The sequence below is a fragment of the Pristiophorus japonicus genome, chromosome 10 (assembly GCF_044704955.1).
Source record: "Pristiophorus japonicus isolate sPriJap1 chromosome 10, sPriJap1.hap1, whole genome shotgun sequence".
In the NCBI taxonomy this organism is placed as follows: Eukaryota; Metazoa; Chordata; class Chondrichthyes; family Pristiophoridae; genus Pristiophorus; species Pristiophorus japonicus.
The window spans coordinates 222,811,143-222,828,464 of NC_091986.1; the positions used below are offsets into that span (position 1 = coordinate 222,811,143).

General features: G+C 56.3%; 1 protein-coding gene across 1 annotated transcript in view; it reads left to right on the forward strand.

Moving 5' to 3' along the window:
* The window catches only part of fhip1b (FHF complex subunit HOOK interacting protein 1B), a 76,630-nt gene that overhangs the window by 43,807 nt on the left and 15,501 nt on the right, over window positions 1-17,322 (forward strand). The window contains exons 8-9 of the mRNA XM_070892630.1: window positions 3,753-5,054; window positions 11,052-11,230. Of these exons, the coding sequence (XP_070748731.1) occupies window positions 3,753-5,054; window positions 11,052-11,230 (1,481 nt within the window). The remainder of the gene's footprint in view (window positions 1-3,752; window positions 5,055-11,051; window positions 11,231-17,322) is intronic.

Consider the following 17,322-nt stretch of genomic DNA (forward strand, 5'->3'; position numbering starts at 1 on the left):
GAACGATGGGCCGAATGGCCTCCTCCTGTGCTGTGCAAGGTCGACGGATGTCCTTCTGGCCGATCTCACCACGTTCATCTCCACAACCCACCACAACATCCAACTCTTCCTTAAATGTTCCCGATGTTTTTGACCCATGTCCCGATTCAGAACTCCATCCTGTGTGTGGACAGTTTCGTGTAGCATGAACCAGCTCCCAGTCTCACTGAGCAATTAGCCCTTCATCCATTCGTGCTTCCTTAGCCCGTGTCGTGGATGGTAGCACAGCTTCTGAGAGCTGCCAGGACCGGTTCCCGGAAATTCCATCTCAGTGTTTGTACATCAAATCAATGAAGCGCCTTTTCTATCGCCTTCCATAGCCTCAGGCCATCACAGCAAGCTCCCACAAACAGCAACCTGATAATGACCGGATAACCCGTTCTGGTGATGTTGGTTGAGGGATAAATATTGGCCCAGGACACCGGGAAGAACTCCCCTGCTCTTCTTCGGAATAGTGACTGTGGGTTATTTTACATTCACCCAAGGGCAGACGGTTTAATGTCTCATCTGAAAGACGGCCCTCCGACATGTGCAGTGCTCCCTCAGTACTGCCCCTCCGACAGTACGGCATTCCCTCAGTACTGCCCCTCCGACAGTGCGGCGCTCCCTCAGTACTGTCCCTCCGACAGTGCGGCGCTTCCTCAGTACTGCCCCTCCGACAGTGCGGCACTCCCTCAGTACTGCCCCTCCGACAGTGCGGCGCTCCCTCAGTACTGCCCCTCCGACAGTGCGCCGATCCCTCAGTACTGCCCCTCCGGCAGTGCGGCGCTCCCTCAGTACTGCCCCTCCGACAGTGTGGCGCTCCCTCAGTACTGCCCCTCCGACAGTGCGGCGCTCCCTCAGTACTGCCCCTCTGACAGTGAGGCGCTCCCTCAGTACTGCCCCTCCGACAGTGCGGCACTCCCTCAGTACTGCCCCTCCGACAGTGCGGTGCTCCCTCAGTCCTACCCCTCCAACAGTGCAGCACTCCCTCAGTACTGCCCCTCCGACAGTACGGCTCTCCCTCAGTACTGCCCCTCCGACAGTGCGGCGCTCCCTCAGTACTGCTCCTCCGACAATGCGGCGCTCCCTCAGTCCCGCACCTCCGACAGTGCGACGCTCCCTCAGTACTGCACCTCCGACAGTGCGGCGCTCCCTCAGTACTGCTCCTCCGACAGTGCGACGCTCCCTCAGTACTGCCCCTCCGACAGTGTGGCGCTCCCTCAATACTGCCCCTCCAACAGTGCGGTGCTCCCTCAGTACTGCCCCTCCGATAGTGCGGCGCTCCCTCAGTACTGCCCCTCCGACAGTGCGACGCTCCCTCAGTACTGCACTGGGAATCTTGGGTGGGACTTGAACCCAGAAGTGAGAGTGCTACCCATAGAGCCACAGTTGGGTAGATGAAATTGAGGGATATGGGGAGAAGGTGAGGGGTGGGGTTGGGGATATGGGGAGAAGGTGAGGGGTGGGGTTGTGTATATGGGGAGAAGGTGGGGGGTGGGGATGGGGGAGAAGGTGGGGGGTGGGGTTGGGGATATGGGGAGAAGGTGAGGGGTGGGGTTGGGGATATGGGGAGAAGGTGAGGGGTGGGGTTGTGTATATGGGGAGAAGGTGAGGGGTGGGGTTGTGTATATGGGGAGAAGGTGAGGGGTGGGGTTGGGGATATGGGGAGAAGGTGAGGGGTGGGGTTGTGTATATGGGGATAAGGTGAGGGGTGGGGATATGGGGAGAAGGTGGGGGGTGGGGTTGGGGATATGGGGAGAAGGTGGGGGGTGGGTTGGGGATATGGGGAGAAGGTGAGGGGTGGGGTTGTGTATATGGGGATAAGGTGAGGGGTGGGGTTGGGGATATGGGGAGAAGGTGGGGGGTGGGGTTGGGGATATGGGGAGAAGGTGGGGGGTGGGGTTGGGGATATGGGGAGAAGGTGAGGGGTGGGGTTGGGGATATGGGGAGAAGGTGGGGGGTGGGGTTGTGTATATGGGGAGAAGGTGAGGGGTGGGGTTGGGGATATGGGGAGAAGGTGGGGGGTGGGGTTGGGGATATGGGGAGAAGGTGGGGGGGTGGGGTTGGGGATATGGGGCGAAGGTGAGGGGTGGGGTTGGGGATATGGGGAGAAGGTGGGGGGTGGGGTTGTGTATATGGGGAGAAGGTGAGGGGTGGGGTTGGGGATATGGGGAGAAGGTGAGGGGTGGGGTTGTGTATATGGGGAGAAGGTGGGGGGTGGGGTTGGGGATTTGGGGAGAAGGTGAGGGGTGGGGTTGTGGATTTGGGGAGAAGATGGGGTTGGGGATATGGGGATAGGAGCCTAGCCTACATATCCTGCGTTGGATCGGTAGGCAATTTGGATCTAGGCAGCGAGTTTGCGAATTTCACGGACATTCTGGACCGTGTAGTTTGATCCCGGAAAGATGTCAGAATCTGTTGTGATGAAAAGAGCCTGTGACCAAAAGTCACTGACTGTGCCCCTGGGCTTGGAGAAGTAATGTCCGTGCTTGTGGCCGACACAAGTTATTGCAGAGATTTCAATACATGGGCATATTGCCGGACTGGTGTTGGAGGATTTGTCAATCCCAGTCCCGTGCTGTGTTCACTTTGGTGTCCTGGATCTTCACAGCTCTTGGTTTGGTTGATTATAAAAGTGGGTTTGTGTTATTCTGAGTTCCACTGCTGTTTGCACAAATTGGCTGCCACGCCCTTTTAAATTTGATCTCGGGACATGGGAGTCGCTGGCAAGACCGGTATTTATTGCCCATCCCTAATTGCCCCTTGAGAAGGTGGTGGTGAGCCGCCTTCTTGAACCGCTGCAGTCCGTGTGGTGAAGGTGCTCCCACAGTGCTGTTAGGGAGGGAGTTCCAGGATTGTGACCCAGCGATGATGAAGGAACGGCCGATATATTTCCAAGTCAGGATGGTGTGTGACTGGGAGGGGAACGTGGAGGTGGTGGTGTTCCCATGGGCCTGCTGTCCTTGTCCTTCTAGGCGGTAGAGGTTGCAGGTTTGGGAGGTGCTGCCGAAGAAGCCTTGGCGAGTTGCTGCAGTGCATCTTGTAGATGGTGCACACTGCAGCCAGGGGGCGCCGGTGGTGGAGGGAGTGAGTGTTGGAGATGGTGGAGGGAGTGAGTGTTGGAGGTGGTGGAGGGAGTGAGTGTTGGAGGTGGTGGATGGGGTGACCATCAAGCGGGCTGCTTTGTCCTGGATGGTGTCGAGCTTCTTGAGTGCTGTTGGAGCTGCGCTCATCCAGGCAAGTGGAGAGTATTCCATCACACTCCTGACTTGTGCCTCGTAGCTGGTGGAAAGGCTTTGGGGAGTCAGGAGGTGAGACACTGGCCACAGAATACCCAGCCTCTGACCCGCTCTTGTAGCCACGGCATCTCTGTGCTGATCCAGCAGAGCGTCTGGTCGGTGGTGACCCCCCAGGATGTTGATGGTGGGGGATTGAGCCTGATTGGAGGCCCATCCACCAAACCTGTGACCTTTCCCCCCCGGAAGGATTGGGACTCAGGGTGGGGAGCACCATCCTAGCAACAGCCAGACCCCAAAGGTGAATTAAAAGGATAAGGTTGTGAAGCACTTCGGCAGGCGCTGAGGCTGTGAAAGGCGCTATAGAAATGTGAGTCTTTGTAGTCACGCTCTCCAGCTGTGGCCGGGGGGTATGGGAGGGGCGGGTAGCCGGATGTTTAGAGCGCGCTGTGTGATCGCTGGCCTCATGTGCCCATTATCTTCCTGTGTCCGCAGCTCACGGGAGCCCAAGTATCGACACCTCGTCTGTGACGGCGGCGGTGCCCAAGCCCTCGACCCCCGCCCGCATCGCGCTCTTCATGAGGCAGCAGAGCACGGGCTCGGACGTGGGGAACCCACCACGATCGCCGGGAGGGGCAGCGCCGGACTCTCCGGCCTGCAGCCCGGCCCACGGCAGGTGGGAGGAGGTGTCGGAGCTCGACTGCAATTACTTGGAGTACCTGCGGGACGCTCGGCACCACATCGACCGCTGTGTCCGGGCCTGTGGCAAATGGTCAGCGCCGTACGACGGGCAGGAACCCGATCCTCGCAACGTCCCGCCCATTCCCATCGACCCCAACACCATCACCCTGCGCATGGACCACTTCGGGCCGGAGCAGCGCGGGGACAGCCTGCTCCCCGCTCGCGGCCAAGCCCGGCTCAAGGCCGACCCTCCCGCCAAGAGGGACGGGCTGGAAAACGGCGACTGGGACGTGAAGTACAACAAACGCAGCATCGTCATCACGCCGCGCAGCAAGAAACGCGGCCTGCAACGTGAGACGGGGCCGAGCCACCCCGGGGAGCAGCTCGCTCCCTCCTCCTCCTCCGCCTCCGCCAAAGGCCCGGAGTGGGGGGGCAGCGAGGCGCAGGCGGGTGATGGGCAGCCGGGCGGGCTAAAGTGTGGCGGCTCCTTGCTCAACGGGTCCGGTGAGAAGGACAGGGGCGGAAATCTGCCCGGCGCCTCGGAGCGCGCCGAGAACTGCCTGATGGTGAAGAAGGTGCGGAGGGATGCGCCCGAGCGAAGCCGGCCGAGGACGGAGGAGCGGCCGACCGGGGACTGGAAGGGAACGCCGGCGGTGGGAGAGGCTCGTGGGGCGTTGTCAGACGAGGCCGGCCGACTGCGGGGAACGCCGGCGGTGGGAGCGATGCAGGAACGCCGAGCAGCGCCCGAGGGTGACCCCGAGGGTGCGTCCATCAGTCGTCACACCGTGGGGACCAGCCCCGAGTCGATCGACAGTCTGATCGACGAGCTGCTGGACCGAGCGCCAGTGGAGGCCAATGGCAAGGGGCTGAACGTGGACAAGTTCACGGAGGAGCTGCGGGAGATGGAGGCGCAGATGGAAGGCAATGGCCGGGCGGAGAAGAGGGCAGGAGGTGCCGAGGACCTGCAGTCCGAGGAGGAGGAGGAGGACGAGAGCTTCTCGCATCACAACAACGACTGCTTGGTGGCCACTGGGACTCGGGCTTTAGCCAGGGTGGAGCCCCAGACCATGGTCAGCCCTCAGCGCCCTGGACAAGCACAAAGCCAGCCTTTCACAGGTAGGAGCGCACTGGCTCAGGCCAAGAGTAAGGGCATTCTGCCCAACCTGTATCAATCACTGCTTAGGCCCCAGCTGGACTATTGCCGCCAATTCTGGGCCCCGCACTTTAGGCAGGATGTGAAGGCCTTAGAGAGGGAGCAGAGGAGATTGACCAGAATGGTTCCAGGGATGAGGGACTTCAGTTACATGGAGAGACTGGAGAAGCTGGGGTTGTTCTCCTTGGAGCAGAGAAGCTTAAGCGTAGAATTAATAAAGCTTGAAGGGTTTTGATAGAGCAAGTAGGGCGGGTTAGTAACCAGAGGACACTGGTTTAAGATTATTGTCGAAAGACCCAGAGGGTAGATGGGGAGAATAGCTTTTCTGCAGCAAGTTGGTATGATCTGGAACGCACTGCCCAAAGGGTGGAAGCAGATGCAGTAGTAACTTTCGAAAGGAAATTGGAATAAATACTTGAAAGCAGTTTGCAGGGCTGTGGGGAAAGAGCAGGGAGTGGGACTGATTGGATCGCTAACAGAACGGGTCATTTTCCAGTTGGCAAACAGTAACTACTGGGGTGCTGCAGGGATCAGTGTTGGGGCCTCAACTATTTACAATCTATATTAATGACTTGGATGAAGGGACTGAGTGTAATGTAGCCAAGTTTGCTGATGATACAAAGATGGGTGGGAAAGCAAATTGTGAGGAGGACACAAAAAATCTGCAAAGGGATATAGACAGGCCAAGTGAGTGGGCAAAACTCTGGCAGATGGAGTATAATGTGGGAAAATGTGAGGTTATCCACTTTGGCAGAAATAATAGAAAAGCAAATTATAATTTAAATGGAGAAAAATTGCAAAGTGCTGCAGTACAGAGGGCCCTGGGGGTCCTTGTGCATGAAACACAAAAAGTTAGTATGCAGGTACAGCAAGTGATCAGGAAGGCAAATGGAATGTTGGCCTTTATTGCAAGGGGGATAGAGTATAAAAGCAGAGAAGTCCTGCTACAACTGTACAGGGTATTGGTGAGGCCACACCTGGAGTACTGCGTACAGTTTTGGTCTCCGTATTTAAGGAAGGATATACTTGCATTGGAGGCTGTTCAGAGAAGGTTCACTCAGTTGATTCCGGAGATGAGGGGATTGTCTTATGAGGAAAGGTTGAGCATGTACTCATTGGAGTTCAGAAGAATGAGAGGTGATCTTATCGAAACATGTAAGATAATGAGGGGGCTGGATGCAGAGAGGATATTTCCACGTCGGGGAAACTAAAACTAGGGGACATAGTCTCAGAATAAGGGGCCGCCCATTTAAAACTGAGATGAGGAGGAATTTCTTCTCTCAGAGGATTGTAAATCTGTGGAATTCTCTGCCCCAGAGAGCTGTGGAAGCTGGGTCATTGAATATATTTAAGGTGGAGATAGACAGATTTTGAGCGATAAGGGAGTGAAGGGTTATGGGGAGTGGGCGGGGAAGTGGAGCTGAGTCCATGATCAGATCAGCCATGATCTTATTAAATGGCGGAGCAGGCTCGAGGGGCCATATGGCCTACTCCTGCTCCTATTTCTTGTCTTATGTTCACAGAGCCGGCACAGGCACGATGGGCCGAATGGCCCCCTTGTGTGCTGAGATGTCTGTGCTGGACACTGGGCTGGGAGTTGACCACTCAAGCTCTGAGAGTGCTGTGGGAGGGGGGCGGCAGGAATAGTTAGGCTGCTGCTGCAGCCAACTGCTGCCAGAATGAGGGGCAAGCTGATGGAGAGGTTTAACATGATTAAGGGGTTCGATAGAGTGGATAGAAAGTATTCCCTCTGGTGGGGGGAGTCCAGAACAAGGGGCAGAAACTTAAACTTAGAGCCCGGCCGTTCAGGGTGATGTCAGGGAGCACTTCTTCACACGAAGGGTGCTGGGAATCTGGAACTCTCTCCCCCAGAAAGGCTGAGGATGCTGGGGGTCACTTGGAGCTTTGAAGCCTGAGATCGTTAGATTTTGGGTCAGGGTATCGAGGGATATGGAGCCAAGGCGGGGAGATGGAGTTAAGATACAGATCAGCCATAATCCGATTAAATGGCAGAACAGGCTCGAGGGGCTGAATGGCCTCCTCCTGTTCTGATGGTAGTTCTCAGTGCCCACAGGTGACGGAGGAGGTGATTGGGGCAGTGAATATACACACTGCCGAGGGAAGTCTGGAAAGCTCGCTTATATCTCATTACAGAACTACAGCAGCGTGATATTAACTTAAATGACACCCTGACTAGGGCATTATTCCCCCCCGGGCCCGTGCGCTGGTTTGATGTGAACGATTCACTCCTGTGTGACTGGAACAAATAAAAACACAGGGTCAGTTACTTATTTCATTCCGTGCACTCTTTCTCACAGTCTAACTCTCTCCATCTCTCACTCACCCTCTCTCTTGTCTTCTCTTTCTCTGTCCCCAAGTCTTGATCTTGTATGAGTTGATCAGTTAAGAATGTCTCACTTGTTCACTCATTCGCTCTCTCTCTTTCTTTTGTTTGCTCTCTGTCTCCTTCTTCCGTCTCTGTCTGCCTCTCTCTTTCAATCTCTGCTGTTAATTCAGGTATGTTTCATGTGTGTGTCTCTCCCTCCTGAGTTCCTATTTCAGGCTATGATTTATGTGAGTTGTATCTCAGTATTGATTGAACCTTCTATCTGTCTGTCTCTATACTGCACTGTATCCATCTATCCCCCTCTGTCTGTCTTTCTCTCTCTGTCTTCCATAAGAACGTAAGAATTAGGAGCAGGAGTCGGCCATTCAGCCCCTCGAGCCTGCTCCGCCATTCAATAAGATCACGGCTGATCATTGACCTCAACTCCACTTTCCCGCTCGATCTCCGTATCCCTCGATTCCTCTTGAGTCCAAAAATCTATCGATCTCAGCCTTGAATATACTAAATGACTGAACCTCCACAGCCCTCTGGGGCAGAGAATTCCAAAGATTCACCACCCTCTGAGTGAAGAAGTTTCTCCTCATCTCAGTCCTAAATGGCCGACCCCTTATCCTGAGACTGTGACCCCTGGTTCTAGACTCTCCAACATCTACCCTGTCAAGCTCTTTCAGAATCTTATCATCATCATAGGCGGTCCCTCGAAGCGAGGATGACTTGCTTCCACGCCAAAAAGGGATAAGTTCACAGGTGTTTCAATGAAGGACCTAATATTCCGGATCCCGAACTACATCCTGAAGGGTGGAAGATGCCTGTGGGTGGATTTTTTTAACGTGGGGTGGCCGTTGCACACCAGCCACCACACGGGCTTGACAGAGCGAGGTCTTGGTCCAGTGGCAAGGGTTAACTAAGACGTTCAATCAGATATGTTTCAATGAGATCACCTCTCATTCTTCTAAACTCCAGGGTATCGATCCAATCTACTCAATCTCTCCTCATAGGACAACCCTCTCACCCCAGGAATCAATCTGGTGAACCTTTGTTGCACCCCCTCTAAGATATGTATGTCCTTCCTTAGATAAGGAGACCAAACTGCACAGTACTCCAGGTGTGGTCTCACCAAGACCCTGTACAATTGTAGCAAGACTTCCTGACTCTTATACTTCAACCCACTTGCAATAAAGGCCAACATACCATTTGCCTTCCTTATTGCTTGCTGTAACTGCAGTCTCGCTGTCTGTGTTTATTGTACTAGGACCCCCAAATCTCTCTAAACACCAACATGTATTAGGTCCTCTCTGTGTCTCTCTCTCTATTCTCTCTGTCAGTGCCTTTCCCCTTTGGGAGTTTCTCTGCTGACTCCGTATTTGCATATTTTATCTGCTTCTGATTCTTGCACTCTCTGTCTCCCTCCCTCTCTCTGTCTCCCTCCCTCTCTCTGTCTCCCTCCCTCTCTCTGACTCCCTCCCTCTCTCTGACTCCCTCCCTCTCTCTGCCCTCTTCCCTCTCTCTGTCTCTCTTCCTCTCTCTGTCTCCCTCTCTCTCTCTCTGTCTCTGTGTCTCTTCCTCTCTCTCTCGCTCTGTCTGAATGTCTTTATCCGTCTCTCTCTGTCTCTCCCTCTCTCTCTCCCTGTCTCTCTCTCTCTCCCTGTCTCTCTCCCTCTCTATGAGTATCCCTCTATGTCTCTATATCTCTCTCTGTCTCTCTCCCTGTCTCTTTCTGTCTGTCTCTCTCTCCCTATCTCTCTCTCTCCCTGTCGCTCTCCCTCTCTCTATGTCTCCCTCTCTCTATGACTGTCTGTCTCTCTCTCTCTCTCTCTCTCTCTCCCTCTCCCTGTCTCTGTCTCTCTCTCTGCCTGCCCTTCTCTCTCCCTGCCTCTCTCTCTCTCTGTCTCTCTCTCTCTGTCTCCCTCTCTCTCTGTCTCCCTGTCTCTCTCTCTCTCTCTGTCTCCCTATTTCTCTGTCTCTCTTTGTCTCTGTGTGTGTCTCTCTGTCTCTCTTTCTGTGTGTCTCTCTCTCTCCCTGCCTCTCTCTCTCTCTGTCTATCTTTCTCTCTCTCTCTGTCTCTCTCTCTCTCCCTGTCTCTCTCTTCCTGTCTCTCTCTCTCTCCCTTTCTGTCTCTCTCTCTCTCTCCCTCTCTCTATCTCTCTCTCTCTCGCTCTCTGTCTCTCCCTCTCCCTGCCTCTCTCTCTGTCTCTCTCTCTGTCACTCCCTGCCTCTCTCTCTCTCTCTCTATCTCTCTCTCTTTCTCCCTGTCTCTCTCTCTCTCTCTCCCTCTCTCCCTGTCTCTCTCTCTGTGTTTCTCTCTGTCTCACCCTCTCTCTATCTCTGTCACTCTCTCTCGCTCTCTGTCTCTCTCTCTCTCCCTGCCTCTCTCCCTCTCTCTCTGCCTTTCTCTCTCTCTCTCTCTCTCTCTCTCCCTCTCTCTCTGTCTCCCTGTCTCTCTCTCTGCGTCTCTCTGTCTCTCCCTCTCTCTGTCTCTCTCTCTCTCTCTGTCTCTCTCTCCATGTCTCTCTCTCTCTGTCTCTCCATGTCTCTGTCTCTGTCTCTCTCCCTGTCTCTCTCGCTCTCTCTCTCTGCCTCTCTCAGTTTCTCGCTGTCTCTCTCCCTTTCTCTCTGTCTCTCTCTCTGTCTCCCTGTCTCTCTCTCTGCGTCTCTCTGTCTCTCCCTCTCTCTCTTTCTGTCTCTCTCTCTCTCTCCATGTCTCTCTCTCTGTTTCTGTCTGTCTCTGTCTCTGTCTCTCTCCCTGTCTCTGTCTCTCTCCCTGTCTCTCTCCCTGTCTCTCTCTCTCGCTCTCTCTCTGCCTCTCTCAGTCTCTCACTGTCTCTCTCTCTCTCCCCCTGCCTCTTTCTCACTCTCTTTCTCTGCCTCTCTCAGTCTCTCACTGTCTCTCTCTCTCACTGTCTCTCTCTCTCTGTCTCTCTCTCTCTCTCTCTGTCTCTCTCTCCCTGTCTCTGTCTCTCTCTCCCTGTCTCTCTCTGTCTCTCTCTTTCTCCCCATCTCTCTCTCTCTCTGTGTCTCTGCCTCTCTCTGTCTGCCCCTCTCTCTCTCTCTCTCTCTCTCTCCCTGTCTCCCTGTCTCTCTCTCCTTGTCTCCCTTCTCTCTCTCTGTCTCTCTCTCTCTCTCTCTGTCTCTTTCTCTCTGTGTCCCTCTCTCTCTCTCTCTGTCCCTCTCTCTCTCTCTCTCTCTGTGTCTCTCTGTGTTTCCCTCTCTCTCTTTCCCTGTCCCTCTCTCTCTCTCTCTCTCTGTGTCTCTCTGTGTTTCCCTCTCTCTCTTTCCCTGTCTCTCTCTCTCTCTCTCTCTCCCTGTCTCTCTCTGTCTCCCTGTCTCTCTCTCCTTGTCTCCCTGTCTCTCTCTCTGTCTCTCTCTCTCTCTCTCTGTCTCTTTCTCTCTGTGTCCCTCTCTCTCTCTCTCTGTCCCTCTCTCTCTCTCTCTCTCTGTGTCTCTCTGGGTTTCCCTCTCTCTCTCTCCCTGTCTCTCTCTCTCTCTCTCCCTGTCTCTCTCTCTCTCTCTCTCCCTGTCTCTCTCTCTCTGTCTCCCTGTCTCTCTCTGTCTGTGTCTCTGTGGTGAGTTAGTCTCTTTGATGTTGATGACGTCTCTCTCTCTCCCCCTCCAGGTTCGTTTATCGCTGTTCTGTTTGCTAAGCTGGAGAATATGTTACAGAACTCGCTCTACGTCAATTTCTTACTAACTGGAATTATTGCACAGCTAGCTTGTTACCCCCAACCCCTCCTCCGCTCCTTCCTGCTCAACACCAACATGGTATTCCAGCCCAGTGTCAAGTCTCTGATCCAGGTACGGTCCCATACCCTGAGCACTGCGCACATTTACACAGCTTCCACATACCTGCCAAGTAGAACACCTGTCGCTTGAGTGTTGGATCCAAGGGCCGGCACTGTGCTTTTACGTGCAAATTAAAATGATGAAAGGATTTGATAGAGTAGGCACAGAGAAAGTGTTTCCACTTGTGGGAAGACCAGCACTAGGGACCATCAATATCAGACAGTCACTAATAAACCCACTGGGGAATTCAGGAGAAACCTCTTTCCCCGGAGAGCGGTGAGAATGTGGAACTCGCTGCCACAGGGAGGGGTTGAGGTGAATAGTATCGATGCATTTAAGGGGAAGCTGGATAAACACATGAGGGAGAAGGTAACAGAAGGATATGGTGATGGGGTGAGATGGAGAGGGTGGGAGGGGGCTGGTGTGGAGCATAAACCCCGGCACGGAGCGGTGGGGCCCAGTGGACCTGTTTCTGTGCTGTAAATACTATGTCATTTCACTTCAGGAGCCTGTTGAAATCGAGCCGAGACTGCTGGTTTGAACCTTCCCCTGTCTGCTGGTTCTTGGAGTTGATGTGATGAGTTTGTCAGTGTCATTGCAGTTCATTGTGGGAGGACAGACGCACCAACGTTAGCGTCCTCGACCAGGCCAACATCCCCAGCATTGAAACACTGACCACACTTGATCAGCTCCGCTGGGCAGGCCACATTATTCGCATGCCCGACACGAGATTCCCAAAGCAAGCGCTCTACTCGGAACTCCTTCACGGCAAACAAGCCAAAGGTGGGCAGAGGAAACGTTACAGGGACATCCTCAAAGCCTCCCTGATAAAGTGCAACATCCCCACCGACACCTGGGAATCCCTGGGCAAAGAACGCCCTAAGTGGAGGAAGTGCATCCGGGAGGGTGCTGAGCACCTCGAGTCTCGTCGCCGAGAGCATGCAGAAACCAAGCGCAGGCAGCGGAAGGAGTGTGCGGCAAACCAGTCCCTTTCCCTCAACCACTGTCTGTCCCACCTGTGACAGAGACTGTGGCTCTCGTATTGGACTGTTCAGCCACCAAAGAACTCACTTCAGGAGTGGAAGCAAGTCTTCCTCGATCCCTAGGGACTGCCTATGATGATGATTAGTTCATTGTGGGACAGGCCCACAGTGTATCCCAGAGAGCCAGGGCTACACATTGTGCAGATACCCCACATGGAATGTAACCGAGCACACAGACAAACATTAACACGGATCCCAGCCTTCGGCCTCCTCTCATCCTCTGCGTGTTGTGATCAGATTAAACCCCAGTCTCTGACCCTCCCCCCACTGTCGATAAAAGGGGTTTGATGGATGAGCGAGACGTGCAAGGGGAGCGTTGGTTAACCTCCTCCTTACAGCCGTTCCCCTCAAACTTGTAACTCCTAAACCAGCACAAACCAACCACAACTAAACCTGCAACGTTAGCGGGAAATGGGGACGGAGACACACGCGGTGTACGGCACGCTGGATTGAGTTCGACCTCCAGATGGTGAAACATCGGGTCGGAGCGGGGTGAACTGTTGCAATAAGCAAGGATTCAGTTGAATGTGGCATTTGGGGAATATCAATGATAAAACAAATTGAATCTGTTGGTAAATGAGTGAGCAAGAGGTGCCCTTCAGCCCCTCTGTCTGAGGCTCGGTTTGAGCCCCGGCCACAGAGGGTCAAGGGTCACAATCTGACCCACACAGTTTCCGAAGGTAGATGCCAAAATATCATGAGTAAACGTCACTGAGGGAGGAAAGTGGGGAAGGGCATTGTATTTACACAGCATCGTAATCAATCTCATGTTCCCGGGAGTTTCGCGTACAGTGAATTACGTGGAAGAGCATGGATTTGAAGCAACTATTTTAAACAAAGTAAGATCCCATAAACAGTTAAGTTTTTACAAATGGAATTAGTTGAGAATAGAACGTTGGCCAAGACAGCGTGCAAACTCTCACCTGTACTTTGAGTAGTGCCACAGGATCCTTTACAGACGGAGCCTTGGTTTAACGTCCCATCCAAAATACGACACCTCCGACAGTGCAGCACTCCCTCAGTACTGCCCCTCCGACAGTGCAGCTCTCCTCAGTACTGCCCCTCCGACAGTGCAGAACTCCCTCAGTACTGCCCCTTCGACAGTGCATCACTCCCTCAGTACTGCCCCTCCAACAGTGCGGCACTCCCTCAGTACTGCCCCTTCGAAAGTGCAGCGCTCCCTCAGTACTGTTCCTCCGAAAATGCAGCGTTCCCTCAGTACTGCCCCTCTGACAGTGTGGCGCTCCCTCAGTACTGCCCCTCCGACTGTGCGGCGCTCCCTCAGTACTGCCCCTCCGACAGTGCGGCACTCCCTCAGTACCGCCCCTCCCACAGTGCGGTCCGACAGTACAGCACTCCCTCAGTACAGCCCCTCCGACAGTGCGGCGCTCCCTCAGTACTGCCCCTCCGACAGTGCATCACTCCCTCAGTACTGCCCCTCCGACAGTGCAGCACTCCCTCAGTACTGCCCCTCCAAAAGTGCAGCACTCCCTCAATACTGCCCCTCCGACAGTGCATCACTCCCTCAGTACTGCCCCTCCGACAGTGCGGCACTCCCTCAGTACTGCCTTTCCGTAAGTGCAGCGCTCCCTCAGTACTGCCCCTCCGAAAATGCAGCGCTCCCTCAGTACTGCCCCTCCGACAGTGCAGCGCTCCCTCAGTACTGCCCCTCTGACAGTGCAGCGCTCCCTGAGTACTGCCCCTCCGACTGTGCGGCGCTCCCTCAGTACTGCCCCTCCGACAGTGCGGCGCTCCCTCAGTACTGCCCCTCCGACAGTGCGGCGCTCCCTCAGTACTGCCCCTCTGACAGTGGGGCGCTCCCTCAGTACTGCCCCTCCGACAGTGCGGAGCTCCCTCAGTACTGCCCCTCCGACAGTGTGGAGCTCCCTCAGTACTGCCCCTCCGACAATGCGGCGCTCCCTCAGTACTGCCCCTCCGACAGTGGGGCGCTCCCTCAGTACTGCCCCTCCGACAGTGCGGAGCTCCCTCAGTACTGCCCCTCCGACAGTGTGGCACTCCCTCAGTACTGCCCCTCCGACAGGGCAGCTCTCCTCAGTACTGCCCCTCCGACAGTGCAGAACTCCCTCAGCACTGCCCCTCCGACAGTGTGGCGCTCCCTCAGTACTGCCCCTCTGACAGTGCAGTGCTCCCTCAGTACTGCCCCTCTGACAGTGTGGCACTCCCTCAGTACTGCGCCTCCGACAGTGCAACTCTACCTCAGTACTGACCTCCGATAGTGCGGCGCTCCCTCAGTACTGCCCCTCCGACAGTGCAGAGCTCCCTCAGTACTGTCCCTCCGACAGTGCGGCGCTCCCTCAGTACTGCCCCTCCGACAGTGCAACCCTTCCTCAGTACTGCCCCTCTGACAGTGCAGACCGCCCTCAGTACTGCCCCTCCGACAGTGCCGCTCTCCCTCAGTACTGCCCCTCCGACAGTGCAGCATTCGCTCAGTACTGCCCCTCCGACAGTGCATCTCTCCCTCAGTACTGCCCCTCCGACAGTGCAGCACTCCCTCAGTACTGCCCCTCCGACTGTGCGGCGCTCCCTCAGTACTGCCCCTCCGACAGTGCGGCGCTCCCTCAGTACTGCCCCTCTGACAGTGCAGTGCTCCCTCAGTACTGCGCCCCCGACAGTGCAGCTCTCCCTCGGTACTGACCTCCGACAATGCGGCGCTCCCTCAGTACTGCCCCTCCGACAGTGTGGCGCTCCCTCAGTACTGCCCCTCCGACAGTGCGGAGCTCCCTCAGTACTGCCCCTCCGACAGTGTGGCACTCCCTCAGCACTGCCCCTCCGACAGTGCAGTGCTCCCTCAGTACTGCCCCTCCGACAGTGTGGCGCTCCCTCAGTACTGCCCCTCCGACAGTGTGGCACTCCCTCAGTACTGCGCCTCCGACAGTGCAGCTCTCCCTCAGTACTGACCTCCGATAGTGCGGCGCTCCCTCAGTACTGCCCCTCCGACAGTGCAACGCTTCCTCAGTACTGCCCCTCTGACAGTGCAGACCGCCCTCAGTACTGCCCCTCCGACAGTGCCGCTCTCCCTCAGTAATGCCCCTCCGACAGTGCAGCACTCCAGCAGTACTGCCCCTCCGGCAGTGCATCTCTCCCTCAGTACTGCCCCTCCGACAGTGCAGCTCTCCTCAGTACTGCCCCTCCGACAGTGCAGAACTCCCTCAGTACTGCCCCTTCGACAGTGCATCACTCCCTCAGTACTGCCCCTCCAACAGTGCGGCACTCCCTCAGTACTGCCCCTCCGACAGTGCGGCTCTCCCTCAGTACAGCCCCTCCGACAGTGCAGAACTCCCTCAGTACTGCCCCTTCGACAGTGCATCACTCCCTCAGTACTGCCCCTCCGACAGTGCGGCACTCCCTCAGTTCTGCCCCTTCGAAAGTGCAGCGCTCCCTCAGTACTGTTCCTCCGAAAATGCAGCGTTCCCTCAGTACTGCCCCTCTGACAGTGTGGCGCTCCCTCAGTACTGCCCCTCCGACTGTGCGGCGCTCCCTCAGTACTGCCCCTCCGACAGTGCGGCACTCCCTCAGTACCGCCCCTCCCACAGTGCGGTCCGATAGTGCAGCACTCCCTCAGTACAGCCCCTCCGACAGTGCGGCGCTCCCTCAGTACTGCCCCTCCGACAGTGCATCACTCCCTCAGTACTGCCCCTCCGACAGTGCAGCACTCCCTCAGTACTGCCCCTCCGACAGTGCAGCACTCCCTCAATACTGCCCCTCCGACAGTGCATTACTCCCTCAGTACTGCCCCTCCGACAGTGCGGCACTCCCTCAGTACTGCCTTTCCGTAAGTGCAGCGCTCCCTCAGTACTGCCCCTCCGAAAATGCAGCGCTCCCTCAGTACTGCCCCTCCGACAGTGCAGCGCTCCCTCAGTACTGCCCCTCTGACAGTGCAGCGCTCCCTGAGTACTGCCCCTCCGACTGTGTGGCGCTCCCTCAGTACTGCAACTCCGACAGTGCGGCGCTCCCTCAGTACTGCCCCTCCGACAGTGCGGCGCTCCCTCAGTACTGCCCCTCTGACAGTGGGGCGCTCCCTCAGTACTGCCCCTCCGACAGTGCGGAGCTCCCTCAGTACTGCCCCTCCGACAGTGTGGAGCTCCCTCAGTACTGCCCCTCCGACAATGCGGCGCTCCCTCAGTACTGCCCCTCCGACAGTGGGGCGCTCCCTCAGTACTGCCCCTCCGACAGTGCGGAGCTCCCTCAGTACTGCCCCTCCGACAGTGTGGCACTCCCTCAGTACTGCCCCTCCGACAGGGCAGCTCTCCTCAGTACTGCCCCTCCGACAGTGCAGAACTCCCTCAGCACTGCCCCTCCGACAGTGTGGCGCTCCCTCAGTACTGTCCCTCTGACAGTGCAGTGCTCCCTCAGTACTGCCCCTCTGACAGTGTGGCACTCCCTCAGTACTGCGCCTCCGACAGTGCAACTCTACCTCAGTACTGACCTCCGATAGTGCGGCGCTCCCTCAGTACTGCCCCTCCGACAGTGCAGAGCTCCCTCAGTACTGTCCCTCCGACAGTGCGGCGCTCCCTCAGTACTGCCCCTCCGACAGTGCAACCCTTCCTCAGTACTGCCCCTCTGATAGTGCAGACCGCCCTCAGTACTGCCCCTCCGACAGTGCCGCTCTCCCTCAGTACTGCCCCTCCGACAGTGCAGCATTCGCTCAGTACTGCCCCTCCGACAGTGCATCTCTCCCTCAGTACTGCCCCTCCGACAGTGCAGCACTCCCTCAGTACTGCCCCTCCGACTGTGCGGCGCTCCCTCAGTACTGCCCCTCCGACAGTGCGGCGCTCCCTCAGTACTGCCCCTCTGACAGTGCAGTGCTCCCTCAGTACTGCGCCCCCGACAGTGCAGCTCTCCCTCGGTACTGACCTCCGACAATGCGGCGCTCCCTCAGTACTGCCCCTCCGACAGTGTGGCGCTCCCTCAGTACTGCCCCTCCGACAGTGCGGAGCTCCCTCAGTACTGCCCCTCCGACAGTGTGGCACTCCCTCAGTACTGCCCCTCCGACAGTGCGGAGCTCCCTCAGTACTGCCCCTCCGACAGTGTGGCACTCCC